General features: G+C 48.0%; 1 protein-coding gene across 2 annotated transcripts in view; it reads right to left on the bottom strand.

Moving 5' to 3' along the window:
• LOC102573503 (natural killer cells antigen CD94) overlaps positions 1–25,522 on the bottom strand; it is a 45,018-nt gene extending 19,496 nt beyond the window's left edge. The window contains exon 1 of one of the 2 annotated variants that reach the window (XM_059726294.1): positions 25,441–25,522. In XM_059726294.1, the coding sequence (XP_059582277.1) occupies positions 25,441–25,453 (13 nt within the window). In that variant the 5' untranslated portion in view covers positions 25,454–25,522. The remainder of the gene's footprint in view (positions 1–25,440) is intronic. The other variant, XM_059726288.1, reaches the window with a different exon arrangement.
• Between the last annotated feature and the right edge of the window lie 212 nt (positions 25,523–25,734).

Below are 25,734 nucleotides of genomic sequence, written 5' to 3'. Positions count from 1 at the left end.
CAGATTATGTACCACCAATACACCCTTCAGAAGGTATTGATTTTGTAGGCTTCCTTTTGGACTGTGTTCTGCATCTGAAGTATTTCATAGAAAGGTGCAACACATTTTTAAGGTCTTGATGGAACTATGGTTTATATTGATAATGTATTAGTTTGGGGAAATACTATGGAAGAACATGACCTGAGACTAAATAAGGCACTAGGGAAAGCTCACGGAGCAAGTCTGAAACTAAACAAACCAAAATGCAAATTCAGAGTCAAAGAAATAATGTATCTGGGAGAAAAGCTCTCTGAGAAAGGGACACAAATTGATCCTGCAAGGGCTCAAGCCATCACAAACATGCCACCCCCTACAGATAAGGACAGGGTGCAAAGATTACTTGGTGTGATCAGTTTTGTAGGAAAATATCTACTGAATTTAGCAGAGCAGACCAAACACCTTAGATCACGCCTACAAAAGCATGCTCAGTGGATATGGGAACATGAACATGAAGCCGAATTTAAAATCTTGAAGGAAAAAATAATGAAGTCTCCGGTACTAAAATACTATGACCCTAAAAGACCCATTAAATTGTCAACAGATGCTTCTAAAGAAGGCATTGGAACAGCTTTGCTTCAAAAACATGAGGATAGCTGGAGACCAGTAGCACATACATCTAGGACACTCTTTAAGTCAGAATGTCTAGATGCACAAATTGAGAAAGAAAGTTTAGCTCTGGTATATGGCTGTAGGAAATTTCATATATTCATCTATGGGAAACTGAAACTGCTATAGTTACCAAAGGTCTATCAAAGAAAGGCTTATCAGACATTCCACCCAGAATACAGAGACCTTTCTTTCAACTACAAAAACATCTACTTATTGCAGAAACATTGTCCAGAGCATATGTCACAATGGAAAATGACAGAATTCCAGACATAGTATATATTAATCTAATTAAAAGATTGATTCCTGTCACAGATAAAATGTGAGCACTAATTGCAGAAGCTACTATGCAGGACACCAAATTGCAAAAAGTGATAACAGCTCTTTATGCCGGTTGTCCTGGAACACATATACCTAGCCCCTACTCTCAGCTTAAGGAAAAGCTGTTAGTACTGGATAGTATTTTGTTCAAAGGCTCATGACTTCTTGTTCCAGCAGTGCTAAATAAAGACTTGTTAAACAAAATACATGAGGAGCATCTAATGCAAAAGGAAAGCAAGGTGTGCTCTATATTGGTCCAACATAAATAATGACATAGAAGATGCCGTAAAGGTTTGTACAACGTGCCTAAAGTACAGATTAGCACAAAGAAAAGAGGTCATGATGGTCGCAGATAGCTCCATGGTATCAAGTGGGCATTGACTTATTCATACATGCAGGGAAAAAATATGTATTAGTGCTGGATTATTCTTTTCACTATCCTGAAATTGCATTGCTTGAAAGCACAACAGTAAACTATGTCATAACTCATATCAAATCGATTTTTGCTAGACATAGGATTCCACAAATTGTGAGAACAGACAACAAACCTTATCAACTGTCTTGAGTTTAAGGAGTTTGCAAACAAATATGAAAATCTGTCACAACACCTCAAGTCCTAAATACCCACAATCCAATGCTCTGGTGGAAAATGAAATACAAATAGTGAAGAAACTGTTGAAAAAAGCTACAGATTCACACACTGATGTTTACCTGTCACTCTTAAATTACAGGGCAACATACATGAAATATTGTCCCCAACAGAAATGCTGTTTAGCAGGAAACTCAAAACCAGGCTGCAAAAGCTTGTGGACAATGCTCATTGGAATGAAAGGCAAGATGTGAGAACATTTTAAAAATTTGACAAACTCCAACAAAAATGGTACTATGACAGGGGTTCTGGGGAGTTACCACAACTGCACAACAAAGAAATTATACTTATTTCAGATGGACAAACGTGGAACCAAAAAGCACTAGTTTCCCATCAAATAGATCCCAGATCCTATAAAGTAGTCACACCAGAAGAACAGGTGTTAAGAAGGAACAGACAAGACTTGCATCTTGTAAAAGGAAAAAAAGAAGCACCATCACAAGATTCACCAAAGGAAACAGAGCTAACATCAAAGCAACAAGAAACAACACAGGAGATTGAAAATGACACAGAAGTACAAACATCTGAACAAGGAAACCTAAAAAGAACTGAACCAATAAGGATTAAGAATGCAGAGAAACTAAGAAGATCACTTAGAGCTAAAAAGCCATGTAGAGATTCTGCACTGACAGGAAAAAATGTCCTCACAGCAGCTCAACTCTTGACTTTTTAATAAAGACTCTAGATTTCTTTTCATTTAAACTTTCTGTTCTGATTGGGAACAGAAAATGCTTTCAAAGCGGCTACATTTCCTATGAAGGCATTAAGAACAATTCGCCTAAATCCTAAAATGAGCAACATTTCCAAATATCTACAATTGACTAATATTCTGATAACCTCTCTGGCTGGGATGTAGAACAGATATTTAAAAGCCAACAAGACAAGGCCCCTTCCATTTTATTAATCTGAATGGTAAATGTTGTAGTGAAATCAGTACTCTGCTGTCAGGCATTTTTGGTCACCAAGAAAAATTGCAAAGTCTTGTGACTGTATGGATCTAACTTGTAAGGAACCAAGAATCCATCACTGACCTGCAAAACTCTTCTGCACTGGCCTTCAATGCAGCATAAAAATATGTGAATTGAGCCTAATATGGCACCTATTCTATGGTAATATTAGCAAGGACAATACGTAGGATGAGCGTCTCAGCTAATTTCACAGGAGCTCTGCCTGGCTTATAGCAGTGTGAGAGGAAGCCATCTCACAGTGCTAAAGCAGAGAAAGAAGCCACTTTCCCAAGTTTTCTCCAGCTCAGGGGCAGGCAATTATTTTAGGCGGAGGGCCGCTTATCCAGTTTTGGCAGGCTCTTGAGGGCCTCACGGGTAGCCCCACCCTTTGACAGGTGTCCTGCCCCATGGTCACCATCTTAGGACCAATGTCCCAATGCCTTTGGTCCCAAGACATTGGGACATTGGTCCCATGTCCCAGGGCCAGAACCAGTGGGCCCCAAAGTGGGACGCAGGCTAGCAGGGGTCTGTGGAGCCGGGCTAGCCTGCACCAGCAGGAAAAGGGGGGAGCTGGCCTGACTCCATAGAGCCCCTGCTGGCCAGGACCCTGTGCTCCTGCCAACCTGCTCTGGGCCCCTCCGGCACTGGCCCCAGGACACCGGTGCGGGCCCCGTGCTCCTGCTGACTCCCGCACCTGCTCACTTCCAGTGCCCCCCAGCCCCGCAGTACAGGCAGGGGCAGTGCACAGCCCTGTCCCCTTGCTTGCCAGCAGGGAAGAAGCTGGTGCTGAGCATGAGGAAAAGAGGCCCCTCACTCGCCCAATGGCCAGCAGTCCCTGCTGCAGCTGCTCGCAGCCCACACGGGGCTGTCCTGAACAGGCACAGGCAGCGCCATGCGGGCTGCAAGAGACTGCTGCAATGGGCACCAGCCATGGGGTGAATGAGAGGTCACTCCCCCCTCCCCCGCACTCAGCACCAGCTTGTAACCCGACTCTGGGCTTGCCTGTCAGGGCTGCGCACAGCAGCAGTAGCTGGGGCCCCCTCGCATGCCACGCCGGGCAGTGTTGGCTGCTGCTGTCTGCCCAAGCACGTGCTGGGCAGCCCACAGGCAGTGATGGTAATGACTGCCTGGTACAGCAGGCGGGCGGGCCGCAGCTGCTGTCACCACACACAGCCCCAATGGGCGAGTCTGGAGCTGCGCAGGACCCAGGCAGGCAGTGGGGCTGGGTTACAAGGTGGTGCTGAGCACAGTGGAGGGGAAAAAACTGTCCCCTCGCTCACCCCGTGGCCAGCACGCTACATTGCAGCCGCTCACAGCCCATGTGGGGCTGCCTGTGCCTGCTCATAACAGCCCCGCACAGGCTACGAGCAGCTGCAGCAGAGAGAGCCAGCCATGGGGCGGGAAAGGGCCACTTTTCTCCACACCATGAAGGAGCAGGGAAGGAGCCCAGGGAGAAGTTGAGCGCAGGGGGTGGGGAAAGTGCCCCCTCCCCTACTCCGTGGCCGGCGCTTCCTGCTGCAGCTGCTCACAGCCCGCACAGGGCTGTCTATATCAGGCACAGGCAGCCCCACACAGGATGCGAGTGGCTGCAGCATGGGGTGCTGGCCACGGGGCAGATAAGGGGCTGCTTCCCCTCTGCCCCCATGCTCAGCTTTCCCTCAGGCCAATTTTCCCCGGGCTCCTTCCCTGCCCAGGGTCCTGCCTTGCCCTTCCCCCACCCCTTCCCTCTTACCTGAGGTTCTGGTGCAGGGCAGCAACATTGTCCCAGGCCAGGAGCCCCTGCTGGGGCTTCCAGCTGGGGAGCCAGGGTCCGGGGGGGGGCCTGCTGTTGTGGGAGCCCACCAGGCTCCCCCTGGGTCCTACTGACCTTGGTTCCTGTAATTTTTGACAGAAACCAAGGGCAGAGAAATATTAAATTTCCTAATTTTTTTAGGGGCCCCCCAGGATGGATAGAATGGCCTCACGGGTTGCACCCAGCCCACGGGCCATATTTTGCCCACCCCTGCTCCAGATGGTCAGAGCTACAGCTCCTTCATACAACCAGGCCAGATCCTCTCGTTATGCAAAGCAGCATTGTTCTACTGGAGCCCATGCAGCTCTGACACCAGCATGAGGTCAGGCCCATCGTGTGTTAAGGAAAGTGATAGAATCTGAGTCTTGTCCCTCCTTAGGGATGTGAACTCCTTTCAGATTACTCTCTTTGCTCATCTCCCATGTTTTGTCTTATCCATGCTAGAGGGCACCGTATACTAACCCGTCCATGTTGGGTAAGCCCAGCAGTCACAGTCTGCGATCTCTCCTCCTTGCAAGAAGATGGCAAAAACGCCCAGCTCAGCCCACCTCCTTCCTCCTCCTTGCTTCTGACAAATGTTCCACATCCCTTGGCCTTCCCATCCCTCTTCCCTCTTCAAGAAGAGGCTAGATAGTCACCTGGCTGGGGTTATCTGATCTCAGTCCTCTTTCCTGCCAGGTATCATCCAGAGGCAGGTAGAGATTACCTCTGGAGGCAGGCAGTTCATTGATCATGAGTTTCAAGAGAGAGAGCAAGTTTCAGATGGTCCAGCTTCTCTCTCTGCGTTTTCGTCATGGTTACTGCCCCTCCTACTGGGCAGTTCTTAACTTATATAGACCTTATGACCTCATTTACCTGGTCCAATGGAGGCCAGCACCTGGGGGCTGCCAGCCAACCAATTTGAAATGCATCATTGGTTGTCAGGCATACTGGCAGGGTCTCTAACCCCCTCCCAGTCATGTTGGCATTGCTTAAAACAATAGGGAGCTTAAGCCCCCTACCCAGGTATGTGATGCCAGTCAAGGAGCAGGTTTCCTCCCCTCCCGCAGGAATGTATCCAGCTCAGGTTACAACTCAGGGTTACCTAAAGAGATGGGGCAGAGGAGTCTGCCCTTTGCAGTGACCATGTTAACCAAATTGTCATATAGCAGAGTTTTTGGGGAGAAACAGAGGTGACATTTTGCCACACGGCATAACACAATTAAACTGCAAATGAATCCCCAATGGCCAATTTTCACCATGTGTACAAGGGCACAGGGATTCCTATTTGAAATCTCTGAGTTTATCTTCAAATCATGTGTAGATGTTTACACATCTAACTCTGCTACTATTGCAAGGCACCCCACAGCACTTTTAAAAGGATCCTGTTTGAGAATCACTGATACGATCACATATAATCATCCACATGCACCAGGCTAAACAACCAGGAATAGAATTTCTCTGGACATGTACATGAAAAAATGCCCTGAAAACAACCAAAAATGGTCACTTTGACACCCAGAAAAAAACAGAATGTCACTCTTAGGGCTTCATCCAAAGAGGGACTTAGGCACTGAACTGCCAGCAGTTGGACTTCATGAGACACCTGCCCATCTCACATTTAGCGAAAGTTCCCACCAATGGGAACTTTAGCTTCAATTTTCTCCAGTGGCTGTGATGTTGAGACTGTCCAGGACATATGTTCATCCTAAGACTAGATGAAAGTACTGTAAGGTGGATACAAAACTGGTTGGATCATTGTGCTCAGTGTGTAGTCATCAAAGTCTAAATGTCTAGCTGGAAGGAGGTAACAAGTGGGGCTTCTCAGGGGTCTTTCCTAGGTTTGGTATTGTTAAATATCTTCATTAATGATTTAGATAATGGGTAGATATACACCAATACATCGGTCCGATATCAGATCAGTCCCAATATGAAGAAAACTGTCTATATCAGATATCAGCCCTATGGGGCCAATAATTTGGCCGATAAATGCCCATGGTGTGTCGTGGAGAGCTGCCTTCAGCTGGTAAGTCAGAAGGGAAGTGGGGAGGGAAGAGGCGTGGAGGGGGGTAAATCAATGCCACCCGCAGTGAGGGAGGGGATAGCAGCAGGGGCAGGCGCTGCCCAGCCGGGGTTGGCGGAGGTGGTTCACGGGATGGAGGCACATCTCGTGGGGTGGGGAGCGACTCCCACTGCTGCTTACACCCTGGGAGGGTGGAGGGGGCATGTGCCCCCCAGATGTTCATGAAATGGGGAAGGCTGCAGCTGCAGGTTAGAGCAAGAGCCAGCACTGCACAGCTGTTCTCGCTGAAGGCTGAGCTCAGAGTGAGCTCCAGCGGCACTGGGAGGAGGCTGCAGCCACCCCAGATTTCACTACAGCTCTGTTCCCAGCCCTGCACTGCCACCCAACCCCCAGTGCAACCCCAACTGAACATCCCGCCTCCACGCAAGCACGGGAAAAAGCCAGGGCTGTGGTGGGCAGTGGTGCAGGGCTGAGAGTGGAGCTGCAGCAAAATTTGGGGTGGCTGAAGCCTCCTCCCAGCACCACTGGAGCCCACTCTGAGTCCAGCCCCACACCACGCACGCCCAGGGGCACACACACACCCCCACCCTCCTGGGGTGCAAGCAGCAGTGCTAGCTGCCCCCACCTACAAGCTGTGCCTGTCCCATGCCCCCCCCACCCCACCTGGATAGTGCCTGTCCCTGCCCCCTCCCTCACCACAGCGGATGTTGATCTGCTCCCCCATGACCCCTCTCTCCCCCCTCTCCTTCCACCACACTGGACTTACCATCTGGAGGCAACTGTATTGGATGTCAGATTGGTATTGGCTGATATGCCTCCTTAAATATTGTCTTTCATTATTGGCCCCCAAAATCTCTATCGGTGCACCGCTGATAATGGGATCAAGTGCACAATTGGAAAATTTGTGGATGACACCAAGTTGGGTGGAGTAGCAGATACTCCAGGGGTTATGTTATGGCTAGGATCCAGAATGATCTGAATAGCCTGGAGGAATGCTCCTTGCTGAATTTCATTTGATTGATTGTGGACAAGAGCAAAGTCCTGCATTTGGGACACCATAATTGCATGTGAAACTATAGACTGGGGAATAAATTACTAGGCTGGAGTACTGCAAAGAAGGACATGGGTGTTACAGTGGATCATAAACTGAATGTTAGCCAATGGTGTTCTCTTGTTGCAAAAAAATCTGACAGTGTGCTGTGTTGTATTAACAGAAGTCACTTTGCAAATCAAGGAAAGCAATTCTTCTGCTTTATTCTGCACTGCTGAGGCCTCATCTGGAGTGGTGCGTCCAGTTTTTGGCTCCACACTTCAAGAAGAATGTGGACAGTTTGGAAAGAGTCCAGCACAGAGCAACAACCATGATTAGGGAAATGGGAGGCAAGAGTTATGAGAAAAGGCTGAAAGAACTAGAGTTATTTAGGTTGGAGAAGAAAAAACTGAGGGGGAAGGGGGTTGACAACAGTCTTTAAATTCCTGGAGGGTGATTATAGGGAGAACAGAGATAGACTTTTCTATGTAGCCATAGGGGACAGAATTAGGAGCCATGGCCTCAAGCTGCAGGAGAGGAAATTTAGGTTGTAGATTAGGGGTGCCTGTCAACATATACAGAGGCTGTTCTGACATGCTGTAATTATAGTGCATCAGACCACGTTCAATTAATTGAGTCTGCTGAAGTGTGCTAATTAATGCCCTCCAGCAGCCTCCATATCTTAGTCAGCAGCATCCTTGCACTTCAAAATGGCAGCGGGGGGTGCTTTAACTAAAGTTTGTTTGACAAGCTTTAGTGAAGGTGCCCCCACCACCCTTTTGAAGCATGGAGACGCTGATACAAGATATGCTGCCAGTGCTTTCATTACAGTGGCTCTTGGAGGTGCTATAATTAAAGCGCCCCCCTCTTCTCCTCACCCCTGGAGCACGTGTAAAAATGCCCTAGGAGAACTCTTTGACTATGAGGGTGGTCAGGCTTTGGATCAGGCTGCCTAGAGAAACTGTGGAATCTTCATCCATGGAAATTTTCAAGAGCAGGTTAGACAGACACTTGACTGGCATGGTTTAGTCAGGGATGATCCTGCCTTGAGCAAGGGGCTGGACTAGAGCAAGGGATTGGCCACATCAAACTATTCGATAGGGTTTAGATGCACCTCCCAAAAAAGCACATGGCCTTCTCCTTGGGCAAATTCACCACACAGCAGCACAGATGGGGGAGGTGAAGCAGGGAGTGGCTGAGGGAACAGAGGGAATGGGGTGGTGTCAAGAGGCTTGCTGTGGTGGCAAGGCACCACCACAGGCTCCCAGAGGGGAGAGGGTAACCCCCCTGGGCCCCATGCCCCGGGAACAGACCCCCGGCAGGGATAACTTACCTCCCACAGGGCAGCCGGAGCAGCAGCTGTGACCGTGGCTGCAGCCGCGCGAACTGGCGTTACACCCACTGTTTAATCAGCTGTTTCTGGTGTGAGAAACAGCCAGACCAATCCCAGCGGCCATACCAGCCACTGCAGAAAAGTTTAAAAGCCCAGCCAGAACTAAGGCGGGGAGAGAGTCAGAAAGAGAGAGTGCTGGCAGGTAGCACACAAGGTGTGCTGCAGCTCCGGCACGGGAAAAAAGCAACACAGCCTGCGCGGCTCCTGCAGGCAGCATAAGGGAAACCTTTGAGCCCCCTGCAGGAGGCAAAGCAGGGGAAGCCCTCCAGCTCCCCATGGAAGAGGAGCTCAAGGAGGCATTGAAGTTCCCTGCAGGCAGCAGAGAAAAGGAGGCATTTGAGCCCCCTAGAGGAGGCAGGGGTAAAGAAGGCAGCTCTGCAGCCCTCTCCTCCTCAGGGGAATATTTCTTCTGAGAAAAGAAAACCCTGAGAAGGGGGAAAAGCAACAGAGACCAGGGAAGGCAGGCCCCAGGCCATCCTACAGGGCCGAAAATCACCGTTAACAGATATCCACCCGGTTGGCGAGTGGATGGGGTATAGGGGAGGTGGAGCCCCGTGGATCATCGTGCCAAACAACTGGGAGTACTGCCGTCTGTTGGGAGGGCCTTCTGGGAAGATATCCACTGAAAACCCCCTCTCAGGATAGTTTAACATCAAAGTCATGGCAGGCGAGTTGAGGGGAGGGGCTACACCCTGAAAGGCCAGGCAGCACGCAAGGCACAAGACGTCACACTTGCTATGGGCAAATCCACTCCCAAAACCACATGACCTCCTTCCTCCCCTGCACATCTTCCCTGGTTACTCCAGTTTTGCCTGAGAATAAGTGGACCCTTAAGTAAAGAGCTCATCCCTTGGATTACGACCAAACAGCCACACAAAGGAGACAGAACCACACCTCACACTAAAAGCTAGTCAGGAATTGTCCAACAATGATGGTTCATCAAAAAACCCTGATTCACCAAAACAAGAAGTTACTGTAGGGACATAACTATTTGGAGAAAACTGTCATCAGGAACAGGTCTCAGCTCCAGGAGGGAATTTCTGGTCAAAAGCAGAAGGACTCATCTATTTGCTTAAATGTCTTTTCTGCAGGTCTACCCAATTAATTCATGCGATGTGGACAGGCTGAGGCAAACCCACCCTGTAAAATCTTACAACCTGTGGCAACTGTGTTCACATGGTACCACTCAAAAGTATAAGCTTAGGACTCCCTGCAGGGCATCCACACCCCTTGATTTTTGCAGGGCATCCACATCCCTTGACCTTTGCTATATGCAGAGTAGGTGAGTGGCACTGGCACTTATTTCCTTGGAGGCATGGCTGAGCACATTGTGTTGACATGCACACAAGAAGGGGCATGCACATGAGAAGGTGCATGTACTTGGATCCCCTCCAGCTGAGTGAGTAGCCTGACCAATGAACAATTGGGAGTGGGGGTTTCTCTTGCTTTTTGGCTCAAAATCTTTGACTGATCTTACTGTCATCCCAGTTCATAATGGAAACATTTTTGACCTCACAACAATTTTCACAGGACAGGAAAACCATTTGCACTCTGCTGTCCTAACACCCATTCCAAGGGCATATCTACATGTGCAATGAATTTGACTGAATAAACACTGGCACAGTTTGCACCAGAGTTTATTATTCCCAGGCACTGTGTTTATATGTGCACCCAGGACTGCAGCATGTTGATCTGGGTTGGAAGAGCCTCTGCTGGCAAGGAGCTCCAGGTGTCAGCCTGCCAAACCGGGGCTGCTCCAACCCAGATCAACGTGCTGCAGAGGAGCTGGCTGAGGTACAAGTGTGCTCCACTGCAGGGCCCTCCAGCAGGCAGCCCACACTGAAGCACCCTCATGCTTCAGCCAGCCCCAGTGACTACATGTATGTTGCAGCACAGTAAATAACATTGTCAGAGGATAGTATTTGTGTTTACAAATACTAATCTACAGTAGCATTTATTCATTTACTGTGACCTAATAGGACTGCAAATGTAGATGCTGAGACTTTACTGCAGAGCTAATTAGGCACCTAAATGTCTCATGTAGATGCATCCCCAGAGTGGCCAGGTGAGCCTCAAGTCTGGGCAAACACTAGCCAAGGGACATCCCATGCATAATACTCCTCATCACTGGAGCACATGAGTGAGGAGCACCGAGAAGCCTGGGCTGTATACACAAACGGCCCAAGCTGAGAAAAGGCTTAATTAGCTGGCAGAAAGGACTGGCAATCAGTTGCTACACCCTTTGGAGCAAGGAGGAAGGGGGCTGAGAAATAGGCTTCTCTGACATGTGTTGACTTCCTGGCACCAATGAGGTGCCAACCAACACACAAGGCTACATTATCCAGTCAAATCTACTCCATCTGTACCTACTGTGGAAACAGCACCTGGGGCAACCCTCTCTTCATTTTCCATTGGGTGTGCCATGCAGACAACAGGCAGTCAGTGAATCAGGTTGTTACAATTTCTGCTCTGGTTTGTTCCTCTTGGATGTTGTTCACAAAGCAGAGGACTTAATTTGCGGTACAATTCTTTCTCTCCCCACAGTCCATTTAAATACTCTATATGGTACCTGCCTTGCACAGGTTTTTCTAATTTGCTGCAGAAAAGACACTTAAGCAAATAAATTAGTTGATTCAATCCCCATAAATGCTGAGCTTCTCTGATTAAATACTGGAACCTGGAATTCAAAAGGGTTTGCTTATCCACAGGCAAAGTATCCATTTAAATACACAGTGTGCCTCAAAGGCATGTGAGCTGTCACAGAAATGCTGTTCCCAGCATTCCTCTGTTATCAGCGTTTGTTGGTGACAAAAGGAACAAATAATGAGCTTTCTGAAAAATAAGCCTGATGAAGATGAACAGGCCCAGAGCCAAGTGATGTATGGGTGAGTGTATTAGCTTATCCATACTAGACTCTTGCTGCTAATTTGCAGAAGACCATAAAAAAACACGCAGCCATGTCCAGGCACACTGGAAATGCAGGAAACCCAGAGTTTGGAACAGCCAAGCAAAAGCTGTCTGGGAAGCCCAAACAGGGTGCAGCAGCAGTGCTGCACAGGCAGGACAGTGTTGGATTGGCAGAGTGGCACAACACAGCTCAAACAGCCCCTGCCTTTGCTGTGCCTGGCTCTTACCCCTTCTCTTTGTCACTAGTACAGTGAAGAAAACTTCCCTGTCTGGCATCAATCTATTTTCATTTCATTTCATTGGTCCAGAGCCCAACAGGAAAGATTTCCATCAACTTCACTCAGCCCTGTGTCATGCCCCATGTGCAAACCCTAGATCCAATTCAAAGCTATGGCACAGGGACAAAGCCACAGAGATCAGTATATCCTCCAAGGTTCAGGAACAGAATCCTTGTGGGATGTTTCCTATTCACCAAAGCTAAATTGTAATTAGCATCTTCTTACTGGGTCCCCTTCCATAGCAGAGACCAGGGTTACACTAGTGATATATAGGAATCTGGGTTTTCCATTTCCCACAGAAAAAAAAAGGGGGGGTGGGGCATGTGGATTTTCCCTTTTAACAGAGAAACATGCAGAATTTCCACTTTTTCAAAGAGCTCTCTGCAGGCTGGCAGAGTTCCAGCCTGCAACGGGCTGGGGGGTGCAGGAGGAGGGCAGGCAGGCAGGGGGTGCCATTTGCATGCATGTACTTACCCCCTACACATAGCTGCCAGGTAGCCTGGAGAGAAGCTCCTGCAGGTAAGTCTGGTTCAGGAGAAGGGGGATTGAGGCCCACATAGTGAGGGAGGAAGGAAGAGAGGGAGGGAATGAGTTGGACAGGGTTCAAGCTGGTGCTGCTGCCCAGCCCAGGCATTGCATGGGGGCTTGGGGCCCAGAGCCATTTGCAGCCTCAGAGCCCTGGCAGGCAGTAGGATGGAGCCATAGGTAGCTCATGCGGGCTCAAGCTCCCCACACCATTACCCTCCCCACAGGGCCTCTGCAGCCCAGTGGGCGGGACCTGGCACAGCAGAGCAGAACCAGGAACCTCCTTGCCACTGCAGGCCCTGTGCTGCCCTGGCAAAGCACCCCCTCGCTGCTGCTGAGAAGGCAAGGGGCAGTTCATCATGGCTGCACAGGGCTCACGGTGGTGGCGCTGAGCTTCCCTGCCCGGCCCTGTTCTGTTCCAAACCATGTGGCACCCACAAGGACAGCCCAGCCTGAAGAAGGAGAACATTGGAAACCTGAAAGCCATGGGGAGACCAACACTACAGAACAGGTAAGCAACAAGAAGGTAAGAAACAATGGGCCCCTTGGGACTCGGAGCGGGGGGGCAGCAAAGGCACCAGTCGCAGGGCTCAAGTGCCTATATACTAATGCTAGGAGCATGGGGAACAAGCAGGATGAATTAGCGCTCCTGCTTGCACTAAACACCTATGACTTAGTGGGGCTAACAGAGACCTGGTGGGACTCATCCCATGACTGGGCGGTACATATTGAGGGCTATAGATTGTACAGAAAGGACAGGTCGGGGAAGAAAGGGGGGGGGGGGGTTGCACTTTATGTCAGTGAGCAATATACATCAACCCTCATCAAGACAGAATCCGAGGTTGAGGAAGTAGAAGGATTGTGGGTTAGGCTACATGGGGGGCAGGGAGAAAGGGATTTGGTGGTAGGGGTCTGCTACAGACCCCCACACCAAGGGGAAGAAATAGATGCGGGGCTCCTGAGGCAACTCTCGGAGACCATAAAAGCTAAAGAGACGGTAGTCATGGGAGACCTAAACTACCCGGACATCTGCTGGGAGACACAGACAGCAAGGTCCCATCGCTCACGCAGGTTTCTAACCTGTGTACAGGACCTCCACCTGACACAGGAGGTGCATGGTCCCACTAGGGGGAATGCCATACTGGATCTGGTATTGGCAACAGGGGATGACATGATAGGGGACCTCCAGATCGGTAACCATTTGGGAGACAGTGATCACCTAATAATAGAATTCAACATAAGACGGCGAGTGGGTAAGGTAACTAGTAGGGTGAAAGTGCTAGACTTTAGGAAAGCTGATCTCAATGCACTCAGGCGATTAGTCAAGGACACACTGCAGAGTAGGAGTTTTGAAGGGATGGGAGCCCAAGAAGGGTGGCTGTGCCTAAAGGAAACGATCCTTCGGGCACAAAGCAAGACGATCCCCGAGCAAGGCAAAAAAGGGTAAGGGGCCAGGAGGCTTCCATGGCTGACCAGAGAAATCCAGGGCAGCCTACGGGCCAAAAGGGGAGCACATAAAAAGTGGAAACAGGGTGAGATCACTAAAGATGAATATACCTCCTCTGCTCGTGCTTGTAGGGAGGCAGTTAGGCGAGCCAAAGCTACCACGGAGCTGAGGATGGCAACCCAAGTAAAAGACAACAAGAAATTGTTTTATAGATATATTGGGAGTAAAACGAAGGCCCAGGGAGGAATAGGACCACTGCTAAATGGGCAGAAACAATTGGTGACGGACAGGGGGGACAAGGCTGAATTCCTCAACAAGTCCTTTGCCTCAGTGTTCCTAAGTGAGGGGCACGACAAGTCTCTCACTGGGGTTGTAGAGAGGCAGCAGCAAGGCGCCAGACTTCCATACGTAGATCCTGAGGTGGTGCAGAGTCATCTGGAAGAACTGGATGCCTTTAAGTCGGCAGGCCCGGATGAGCTCCATCCGAGGGTGCTGAAGGCACTGGCCGACATCACTGCAGAGCCACTGGCAGGAATATTCGAACGCTCGTGGCGCACGGGCCAAGTCCCAGAGGACTGGAAAAGGGCTAATGTGGTCCCCATTTTCAAAAAGGGGAGGAAGGAGGACCCAGGCAACTATAGGCCAGTCAGTCTCACCTCCATCCTTGGTAAAGTCTTTGAAAAAATTATCAAGGCTCACATTTGTGAGAGCCCGGCAGGGCAAATTATGCTGAGGGGAAACCAGCACAGGTTTGTGGTGGGCAGATCGTGCCTGACCAATCTAGTCTCTTTCTATGACCAGGTTACGAAACGCCTGGACACAGGAGGAGGGGTGGATGTCGTATACTTAGACTTCAGGAAGGCCTTCGATACGGTATCCCACCCCATACTGGTGAACAAGCTAAGAGGCTGTGATGTGGATGACTGCACAGTCCGGTGGGTGGCAAATTGACTAGAGGGTCGCACCCAAAGAGTCATGGTGGATGGGTCGGTCTCGACCTGGAAGGGTGTGGGCAGTGGGGTCCCGCAGGGCTCGGTCCTTGGACCGATACTCTTTAATGTCTTCATCAGCGACTTGGACGAGGGAGTCAAATGTACTCTGTCCAAGTTTGCAGATGACACAAAGCTATGGGGAGATGTGGACACGCCGGAGGGCAGGGAACAGCTGCAGGCAGACCTGGACAGGTTGGACAAGTGGGCAGAAAACAACAGGATGCAGTTCAACAAGGAGAAATGCAAAGTGCTGCACCTAGGGAGGAAAAATGTCCAGTACACCTACAGCCTAGGGAATGACCTGCTGGGTGGCACAGAGGTGGAAAGGGATCTTGGAGTCCTAGTGAACTCCAAGATGAACATGAGCCGGCAGTGTGACGAAGCCATCAGAAAAGCCAATGGCACTTTATCGTGCATCAGCAGATGCATGACGAATAGGTCCAAAGAGGTGATACTTCCCCTCTATCGGGCGCTGGTCAGACCGCAGTTGGAGTACTGCGTGCAATTCTGGGCACCACACTTCAAGAGGGATGCGGATAACCTGGAGAGGGTCCAGAGAAGGGCAACTCGTATGGTCAAGGGTCTGCAGACCAAGCCCTACGAGGAGAGACTAGAGAAACTGGACCTTTTCAGCCTCCGCAAGACAAGGTTGAGAGGCGACCTCGTGGCTGCCTATAAGTTCATCACGGGGGCACAGAAGGGAATTGGTGAGTATTTATTCACCAAGGTGCCCCCGGGGGTTACAAGAAATAATGGCCACAAGCTAGCAGAGAGCAGATTTAGATTGGACATTAGGAAGAACTTCTTCACAGTTCGAGTGGCCAAGGTCTGGAACGGGCTCCCAAGGGAGGTAGTGCTCTCCCCTACCCTGGGGGTCTTCAAGAGGAGGTTAGATGAGTATCTAGCTGGGGTCATCTAGACCCAGCACTCTTTCCTGCTTATGCAGGGGGTCGGACTCAATGATCTACTGAGGTCCCTTCCGACCCTAACATCTATGAATCTATGAATCTATGTTGTGCCACGCCAGGTCCCACCTGCTGTGCCTCAGAGGCCCCAGGGGGAGGGCAGCAGGGCAGGGAGCACAAGTCCACAGCCGGAAGCCTGCACCCCTCCCCCCACCACTACCCTCCCACCTCCAATGGGCTCTGCTCCAGTCACGTCACCTATGGGGGAAAGGGAGCCAGGCTCCATGCTCTGCTCCACTGCAGCAGCTGCTACCTCCCACAGGTGGCAGCCAAGGCTCAGGTGCTGCTGGATGGGGGCAAGGGGCTGCAGACCCAGGTCCATGGCCTTGTAGCCCTAGCAGCTGGAGCCCCCTCCTGCAGGGTTGGTCAGGATGTGGGGGCTGTGGATGAAGAGTAAAGGGCACCAGAAGAGCTGCGGGGCTGTGGATGGGGAGTGAGGGGCCTGGACCTGCATCCTGGTGAGCAAAGGAGGGAGGAGGAGCTCTGATTTTTCATGATAAAAAACCCAAAATCAAATGCCAAAATGTATAGGTACTTAGAATTTATTTTATTATAGTGATTGAGGCACTGGTAGACTTCCAAACTGCTTTAAAATTGCAAATATACAAATAAAACATTGTGTTCAATTGATACCTAGATACATATGTGTGTTTCATTATATAGTGGTGTTTCATTTTAATCACAGATTCTGGGTTTTTTAATCAGAGGATTTGTGATTTTCTCAGAGAATTCGCAATTTTTAAACACAGAAAACCAGGATCCCTGGTGATACAGCAGGGGTCAGTATGTATCCACTACAGCTGCAACCAGGACAGGAAGAATGAAACAGTGAGTCAACCACTGACCTGGGTTCTATTCCCTGCTCCTTTCTTTTCTTCCTGTGTGACCTTAGGCGACCCACTGAAGTTAAATTCTATTCTATCTACCAAGGGTCAGATCATAATATGTTACACAAGCAGGTGGAATAATAGATTTTCAAGGACCTGAACATCATGGACTAGCATCACACTTAGGCACCTAAATCCACATAGACATCAAATTGTTGGAGCAGAATCTGTCCCTTAGTCTTTGATCTGCTGAAATTCTCTATCTGTAAAATGGAACAGTGGTGTTGGGAGGACAAATACCCTAAAGATGACCGTATACTATGATAATGAGGATGGTATAAATATCCAAGATAAATTAGGACAGAGCTGTGTTGTCAGAAGTATTATTCTAATTGCTTCCTAATTATTCAAGTTCCTTTACTATATTTTTTAAACACAGACTCTTTTACATGAATTATATGTTCTCATCTATCCAATGGGCACTTATTTATTTATATTTGCTTTGTGTAAAAACTTGTAGCAAACAACAACTTTGCAAAGAAAATAAGTTTAACAGCACTGAAAAAGCCAGATTCTGCCTGGCCAAAGAAAACTCAGGACTCATATTTCCTAAAGCTGTTCATTTTCTTCCTGGGACTGAAGAAAGAACTTGTTTTGTAATTTTTTTAATTCATTGAGTATTGGGAAAGTTTGACTGTAAAAATAAGCTGGGAGTCATGGCAATATATCATCAAATATGCATGGACTCCAAACACCAGCACTGCTATCTAATAAAAATGATCCTAATATTTAAGCTGTACAAGAAGTTTCACTTCAGGGAAATTTAATGGAATTAAATTTTCAGTGTTTCTTTGTAAAACTTCATACATAATCATGATGTGTTTTAGAGCAGAGAGAGAGAGAGAGAATGCATAGCCACAGAGACAATGAAGCCTTATAACACAATTTAGTTCTGCCAGTAATAAATTAACCCATGTGTCATGAGGGCCAGATTGAGAGAGCTATAAAATGTTCTCCTGCAAGAACTGGAATTACTTGAATTATAATGCGGAGACTTGTTCTAGTGATGCTGGATCGGATTATTAATTGTGTGCTCTTTGAAGCCAGATTTTCTAAAGAGCACAGCTCCCAATTAAACATCTGAATGAAACATCATAACACCTACCTTTTATGCAACACTTATCAGTAGATCTCAAGATGCTTTATATTACCCCCATTGCAGAGGTGGGGAAACCAAGACGCAGAGAGGTAACAGGATTTTTCAAAGTTACCCCAGAAGTCAATTGGTAGTACTAACACCAGAACCCAGGTTTCCTAAGGCTCAGCCCTATGCTGTATACTACCTTGTCTTCAAACAAAGGAGTTAGATTTTCAAGCAACAAATATTCAGAGCCAAGGAAAACCCTCTTTTGTTCTTGAAGTAACAACAGCAAGAATTACAGGGAGGCTGAATTGACTTGAAGATCTATCCCTGAGATTTTATTTTTGTCTGTTTGGCTGAGAACTAATTTCAAAGCAGAATTACTGTAATTATTGCAGGCTAGAGATTACAAGGTTTTCATTACTTGTGTCACAGGGCACTAAAATGTGCCTGCTCCTTTATGGGCAGAAACTGCCTAGAGAGAGGGCCCTAAGAGCCACGCAGGACCTCCACAGGTGCAGGTTGCTGTGGCAGCAAACTAATGAGGGAATTAGCCTGCACCTGGTCAGCTGACCAGAAGACAGCAGGGCCCTGGGCACAGATAAACCCCAGGGCAGGGATTAAGGAGTAAATTCTCTGGCAGTACCTAAGGGGGAGGAGCTCTTGTAGAGAAAGCTGCTTGACTGTCTGCTCTGATGCTGGTAGGCTTAAAGGGCTATAGGAGCTCATAAAAGTTCTGGTGGGGAGGAGGCACATCAGACTGAGAGAGAAACTTGCCTTCTTAAAAGGGATAGAGTGTGGACCCTAGATAACTGTTGTGTTGTAGCCCAGGGGCTTGTGTTTTCTATTGTAATTGATACCAGTGAACTGGGTTGAGGCTACTGGGAAAGAGACCTCATTGGGGCACACTACGATGTACAGCCCCAGCACTAGGAGGGCACAGGGACAGGGCTTGCAGAGAGCCCTAGTGCCAGGAGGGCACAATTACTGAGGCTAAGGGTCCAGTGACAGCATGAGGCTGAACTAGACTAAGGCCTCATCATAAGAGACAATGTCTAAATACCATCTGTGCAGCATGGAGCCTGGTAAAGGAGTGGTTTTGGAGCCACACATCTAGCCCATAAGGCTTGGGGGGTTTGTAAGGCACCTCCTAAGTGTGGGACCCAGTAAGGGGTCCAACAACCCACAGGGTCTAGAGCAGTCTGTCAAGACTGTGACCGAGCAGCAACTTGAGAGCAGCCTCCTGATTTAATCATTTAAACCAGCAAGACATGGCAGGTGAGATTAGTAGGTGCCCATAGGGCAGAGCTGGCATGGTCACAGTGCCCTAGGAACATCACAGTCATCCCTGGGGAGGTTGTATCATAACAGCCTGTCAGAGATAAGCCACTGCAGAAGGAAAAAACTAAGCAATTATGTTTCTATTATTTCATTTTCCACTATTAATTGAGAACTTTGAGAGTCAATTTTGCACACATCTGTGTGCAAGTAGTGCACATGAATAAACTCCAGAGATTATTGCTTTGCAGACTTTTGCTCCCAGGTGCATTGTTTGAATGTGCACCCATGAATAATTAACACTGGAGTAATCAGCTCTGGAATTTATTCAGGTATAGCACATGGAGCCAGGTTGGAGCAGTCACAGCTGACAGGGGGGCCCAGGGGTCAGCCTGCTAGCCCGGGGCTACTCCCCCAGGCTCTGTGCTGTGGAGGGGTTGCCTAAGGCATGAGGGAGCTTCAGTGCAGGGCTAGCCAGTGGGTAGCACCCACGCTGAAGCACCTTGGTGCCCCAGCCAATCCCTACAGAGTTTACGCGTTTGCTGCTACAGAGTTGTTGTTTGGGCTCTCTTTTTACAAAAGACTCTTGGCTTTCCCTTACAAAAGATTTCCAAGCCCTCCTGGTGGCAAACTTGAAACCATGACCATGAAAGACTCAAGCCAGGAAGTTTTATTTCTTTTTTTAAAGTCTCTTGTTTTAGGCCAATTTCTTGTTTTTTTGCGGACCTGACCTGATTTTTGCCAATTGGCATTGGCTGCACTACGGTCCTGGGAAAAATCCCTTCCATTTCTCTCAACAGGGACAATCTGGCCTTCAACACTTTCATTTCTTTGAAAGGTATCATAGGAAGGTTTTGCTCCTGAGGAGCTCCTCAGCAAATCCTTCCAAATAAAGCACAGTTCTTAGCAACAAGCAAGCAAACAAAATCAAGCCCTTATGCCCTGTCCCAGGCACTAGAAGGGGAGCCCTTTTGCTCTAGCCCTAGCACACGAGCTTACCTTGCACCTGCCCCAGTTCTGCTCACACCTTGCTTCTTTCATTGGTTACTTTTCTGGGAGCTCTTTAAAGCTGCTAGTGGGCCACCCACTATTTACAGACACCAGATTACGAGAAGCCTGGTTATTCAGGGGCACTGAGTTTCAGGAGCTAAAACACTAGAATCAACTGGCACAGACTACCATCAGCAGCTTTATTGGACTTACTAACTTTAGAGAATATAACATATCTACACTACAATGTATAATGACAATATATACAGATTAAGAGCACTCTAACACTGAATCCACATCTTCCATTAATTTCAAAAGGGTCTGCAAGTGCTCTGCTACTCTGAAATGTTAGCCCAAATGAATTTAAGGCCAGGTTATGTTACCTAGACTGTCTAGCCTTATGCATGTCTCAGGCCATGAGAGTTAATCCAGTTTATTCTGAACCCAATAACTTGTATTTAACTAAAACACACTTTCTGAGAACAATATCCAGCACTGGTTTTAGACTCCAAGAGGTGGAGAACCCACCCCTCCTTCCCTGGGTAGTGTGATTCAGTCACCACACCCCTCCCCTCTCCCACAGCTGCTGTACTGTGAAGCAGGAATCAAAGCAGGGTGCTTCTATCCTGGGCAGAAAATCATCTTCCCCAGTTTATACATGCCCCCCCAATTTCAGGGAAATGTTTTTTTGAGAGAAAGGAGCATTTGCATTTAAGAAAATTTGGTATACTATGACCAGGTCAAACCCTCTCAACTGGGAAACCTAGGAAATTAAATGATATCATCTGGATGCCTTTTGAAGACCAGTGTTTTCCCTACTTGTTAAACTGACTCAACAGATTTAGAACAATAGAATTCTACAGTGAGGAGGGCACACAAACTTGGGAAAGCCATATTCATAAATAAGTTATATTATGTGAAGCTCCTGCCCCAGAGACTTTTGGCAGTAGTCCCAACTTCAGTCCTCTTCTCGCAGTTATTAGTAGCTAGTGAATAGCCACTTCCCTCATCTATTAAAACCCATGTAATTTGTTCTCCGAGCCTGTGGGAGTCTGAATTTTGGAACTCTTTGCCCTGTAATGTGAGAACTGGTCAGAGGGTGTTGCTCCCTCCCTCAGTTAAAGAGACCATAGCTCTGGGGCTGGGTAGGGAAACTTTCACTGGAGTCCCTCGGTGGGGGGGGGGGGAATAAGGGCTGCTTTTGTTGGCTTCAGTCTGAGCAGTCTCAGTGCTACTCATCAGTGGCCATATGGAGCATCTCGGCTTCATATAGAAGAGTCAGCTGCATAACTGTCCTAAACCAGAGCCTTGCCACAAAGGAGACATTCCTGGGTGGAGTCTCTCTTTGCCTTTTTCTGGGCTCCTTTACTCCACCACATCATGCTGCATTTCTAGGTAGGCTGACTTCTCACCCCAGACACATTTGATGTACCAGTAGTTCTTGAGCCCATTCATTATCCAACAAGGATGATAATATTTTACAGACCCTCTATTCAAAACATAACTGCCTTTTACCCCAAATACCCCAAACCTGAACTCTGCCCTCCTATGCTTATGCATCAGTGTACAGATTTCACTTACACTTACTTTCATCTCTAGATTCTGTCATGGGACACCAGGGTCTTATGCCTGACAACAATGTGATGCCATGTAATGTGACACAAGTGTACACATAGGATGCTAAGTCTGGATGTCCTTTAGCTTTAAATTAAAGCTTCTCACACTCATTTCTTTGTTGCTCACCAACCTTTCCATTGCACAGAAGTCTTGTTTGGCACTCTCTTGCTATCCAGGAGTAACCAAATCTGAACTCATGTGACAGAGATGTTCTCTGTGCACTTCAGTATCCACATAATAAAGGACCTGGTTCCCAATCTGATCAAAGCAATTTGCAGAGTCTGCAGCCAGTGCCAGGGAGCCAGGAGCGATGTTCTGAGCTCCTGCCCCAGCCTCTCTCTTTCTACAAAGAGTAAATACAGTAAAAAAGCCACTTCTGTTGCTTTCATACTTGAAACAACTACTGTTTCCTAGTAGCTTGCCTAACAGTGTGGGCCTGTGGATCTTTCCTGTGGATCTAACCCCACTTGAATTGTCTTTGTGTCCTCACTTTGACCTGATGGATAAAGTCAGGGGTTTCTCCTACAGTAACAATGCAGGACTCTACCACAACATTTCCTGGGTGGTAACTGAACAATTGTGTAACACAAGTACCATCACTGGGATCACTGTTCATAACAAAAATCAACTTTTGGTGCATGTACTTCCTACTAACCTCCAAGGGTTTGCTTCTGTTTTTCTCTTCCTCCTCTCCCTTGCTGGGCTTCTTCTTTGAACCAGACAGCTGGTCTGCACTCTCTGGGGCACATGTAGAAGTATCACCAAGAAATGCATCTTGCCCATTTGTTCCCATTTCATGCATACTGGATTCCCAAAACCAAGCAGGTAGCTGCCTCAGAACATCCCTAAGCTTGCACCATTGCCTCAGGCATATTGGTATGTGCTCAGGGCAAAGCACACAGAAGTATCACAGGCAGGTCCAGAAGGGGAAGAAAGGCACATATAATATATTTCATTCTCACTGCCCAAGCTCACTTGAAGGGACAGGTCCTGTTATTGAGGCCCAAAGATGCTTAGCTCTGCACAAGATATTCAGCCATTTCTCCTTGCCTGCCAGCTTTGTGGCTGAAGCCCAATTTTAACAGAGACAATAACAGGTGGTTACCTGCTCTTGACTGGGACAGGCCTGGGCTGTGCAGGAAAATCTGCACATGCATCCCAGAGCTGGCTGGAGACCGCCCAAAATGGGAAAGTCTCTAGCCACCTCCAGGCTTCATGCGCAGACATCCCAGCACAGCATGGAGCTAGTCAAGACCTGTCCTGGTCAAGGGCAGGTCTCAGCCAGCTCCAGGTTATACAGGGAACTCTATACAGATTTTTTCCAGCTCTGCAATCAAGGAACTAGGGCTTGGAGCAATCTCCCAGCTACCACTCTGCAATTCTGCCACCACAATGCTGCCCAGCAGGGGTGCATTGTCCCTGCCCAGGCTCTACCAACTTCTGGGGGTAGAAAGCAATTTCCTGCCCCAGGCTGCCCAAATGACTAGGAGCAAATTTGCTCTTTGGTCATTTCTTTGGTCATTTCTTAAAAATGGGTGTGTATTTAGCAGCCAACATCCACTTATATTCTCTTGTAACCCATGCCACTTGCGACTCCCTTGCAAGGAAACTAGGAAAGTAGCCCTGAGATTTGATCAAGGCAAAAGTTCGTGATCTACTCCAATGGCTTTCACCCTAGAGCTACTTTTTCATTTTATCAGAAAAAAAATCCATTAGCTCTTAGGCAGTTATTCTCAACCAGGGTATTGTGGCACCCTGGGGTGCCTTGAGATCCTTTCAAGGGTGCCACAGGATGCCTCACAGTGTTAGCATTGTTAGGTAAGCAAACATAATTAACAAGCTGAACACAGAGATTAGAAGTAGGAATCCATGGTGTTTAAAACATTTTGGCTTGTTGTGGTCTTTTTGAGTTCTTTGCAACAGAAGAATTGCTCTAGTATTTTTCTGTTTTTAAGAAATGAGTGAAAACTAAGAGGTGGTAATTTTGAATGGGTTTCTTGAGTCTAACAAGGAGGTACCTTAAGCCTAAAAAGGTTGAAACCACTGCTGCAAGGCAATTACACTTTTCCTAAAGCCAACTTGAATATAGGCCTCTTCCCTTCGCAGAGAACAAAGCAGTACTTAACTGATGGTACAATATTGCAGAAATGAGGAAGAAAGCCAAAAGAAAAAGAGGTTCTCATAATTATCATTTTTCTGTACAACAATCCCAATTACACTGTAAACCACATCATTTACATCCCTGCAATGCAGCCTTTAGGTCTACATAAGTCTTGAGACATTTAATTTCAGTGTACATTCCAAACCAGGCCTATAAAGAACAAGATATTTGCTTTATGCTGATGCAATTAAGGGAACTTATTTCAATTCTGCAGCAAACAAGATGCATGTAAGTTAATAGCCTGAAGTGTTCAGCCTCCAAATGAAATAAGACTCTTATTGCTCTGCTTTAATAACCTGTGAGACAATTCCAAGCATTTATATCAATTAAAACATGCAGACCTCATCTGATTTCCAGATGATAGTTTTCTGATGGGAGGTCATTTATCATTAATTCTGTAAATGGGTAAATGTTCACATGCCTTGCTCTGCCTTTGTATATATCAAAGTAATTTATGTGTAAGTGGCATTGTAGCAGGGCACTGGGATGTGCCTGTTCCCTTAAGGGAGCAAGAAACCTGAGAGACTGCTTGCAGGTAGCAGAGGTGAGGTAATGGGAGGCTCACCTGACTGGAAGAAGGCTCAGGATGGAGCTATATAAGCCCAGAGCCTGCACTGATCAGATAGTCTCTCCCCAACCACCTTGCAGGGAGGACCTCCTGGCTGTAAGGCGAAAGTGTCTGTCAGGGGTGGGCTCAAGGCTTGAGCTATCATCAAGCCCAGTGAAGGGGGCAGTGCAAGGCTGCAGAGTAGATGGGGGCCAGGGGCCCCGTGCCTGAGAGGGGCATGGCAAGATAGGGTCCATGGGTGCAGGACAAAAGGAGCGCAGCCATAGCTGCTCAAGTGCCTGACAGACAGAGGTCAGTGACCCAGAGACTGAAGGAGGGCCCGGCACCAGAGGAGCACAACCACAGCAGGTCAGGAGCCTGGCAGACAGAGTCTCAGAGCCCGGAGACTGAAGGTAGTAGATGGACACTAGTGCCTCTAAGGTAGGTCCAATGCCGTGGTCCTAGGCTAAAAAGCAAGAGTAAAGGAGGAGAGGCTGAGGAGCCTGAAGCCCCAACAGGAGAGAACAACATTACAATGTCATCCATGAGGTTTGGGGGGTGGTGTAGGAATGGAAAAGGAGCCATGCAATTTACCCCTAAGGCTACAGATGCCCTACAGGGGCCTAATCAAGCCAGGAGGGAACTATTTAGATTGAAGCTCACTCTGAGACCTGTTGGTAGCCTCCCTTATCACTCTTGAATAGTACAATCAAGGCATGGTAGACAAACAAACTAGAGGGAAAGGTCATACAGTTGGAGCCAGACAGGAGCTGCAGTTCCACTAAGAAGTGTCACGGCCGCCTCAGTGGGTTTGCAACCTGTTACAGTGGTGCACTGACCAGGAAACAGCCATGCACAGGGGAAGACCTGCATCCCTAAGATGGGATTCATCATCCCGGTGGGGAAGGGACAAAAGGAAAAGTAAGGACTGGAGAAATCATGGCAGAGACACAAACTGTAGAGGGATTAAAGCAGGAAACACTCACCTGGCAGTTGCATTCAGAGGACGTGGGAGACAGAGCTGCCTGTCTACAATGGGAGCTAGAAATAGAGAAGTCCAAACATGAGCAGGCTGAAGCAAAAGTGGCTGCTTTAGAACTACATCTGCAAATCAGAAAGAAGGAAGGAGGGTCAAAAGAAGTTAAACACCTGATTGCAGCCAAGGCTGAAAAGACTCAAGCCTTGAAGTGGCTCATCTTGAATGAGGCAGAAAAGAGTAAAGAGGGGAAAGAGAAGTTGCACTTGATGCAGAAGGAGATGGATGCCTTGACACCAAGGTT

Source organism: Alligator mississippiensis, chromosome 1, assembly GCF_030867095.1.
Source record: "Alligator mississippiensis isolate rAllMis1 chromosome 1, rAllMis1, whole genome shotgun sequence".
NCBI classification, from domain to species: Eukaryota; Metazoa; Chordata; order Crocodylia; family Alligatoridae; genus Alligator; species Alligator mississippiensis.
The sequence above is the reverse complement of the archived record's forward strand: the minus strand, read 5'-3'. Positions and strand labels throughout refer to the sequence as shown.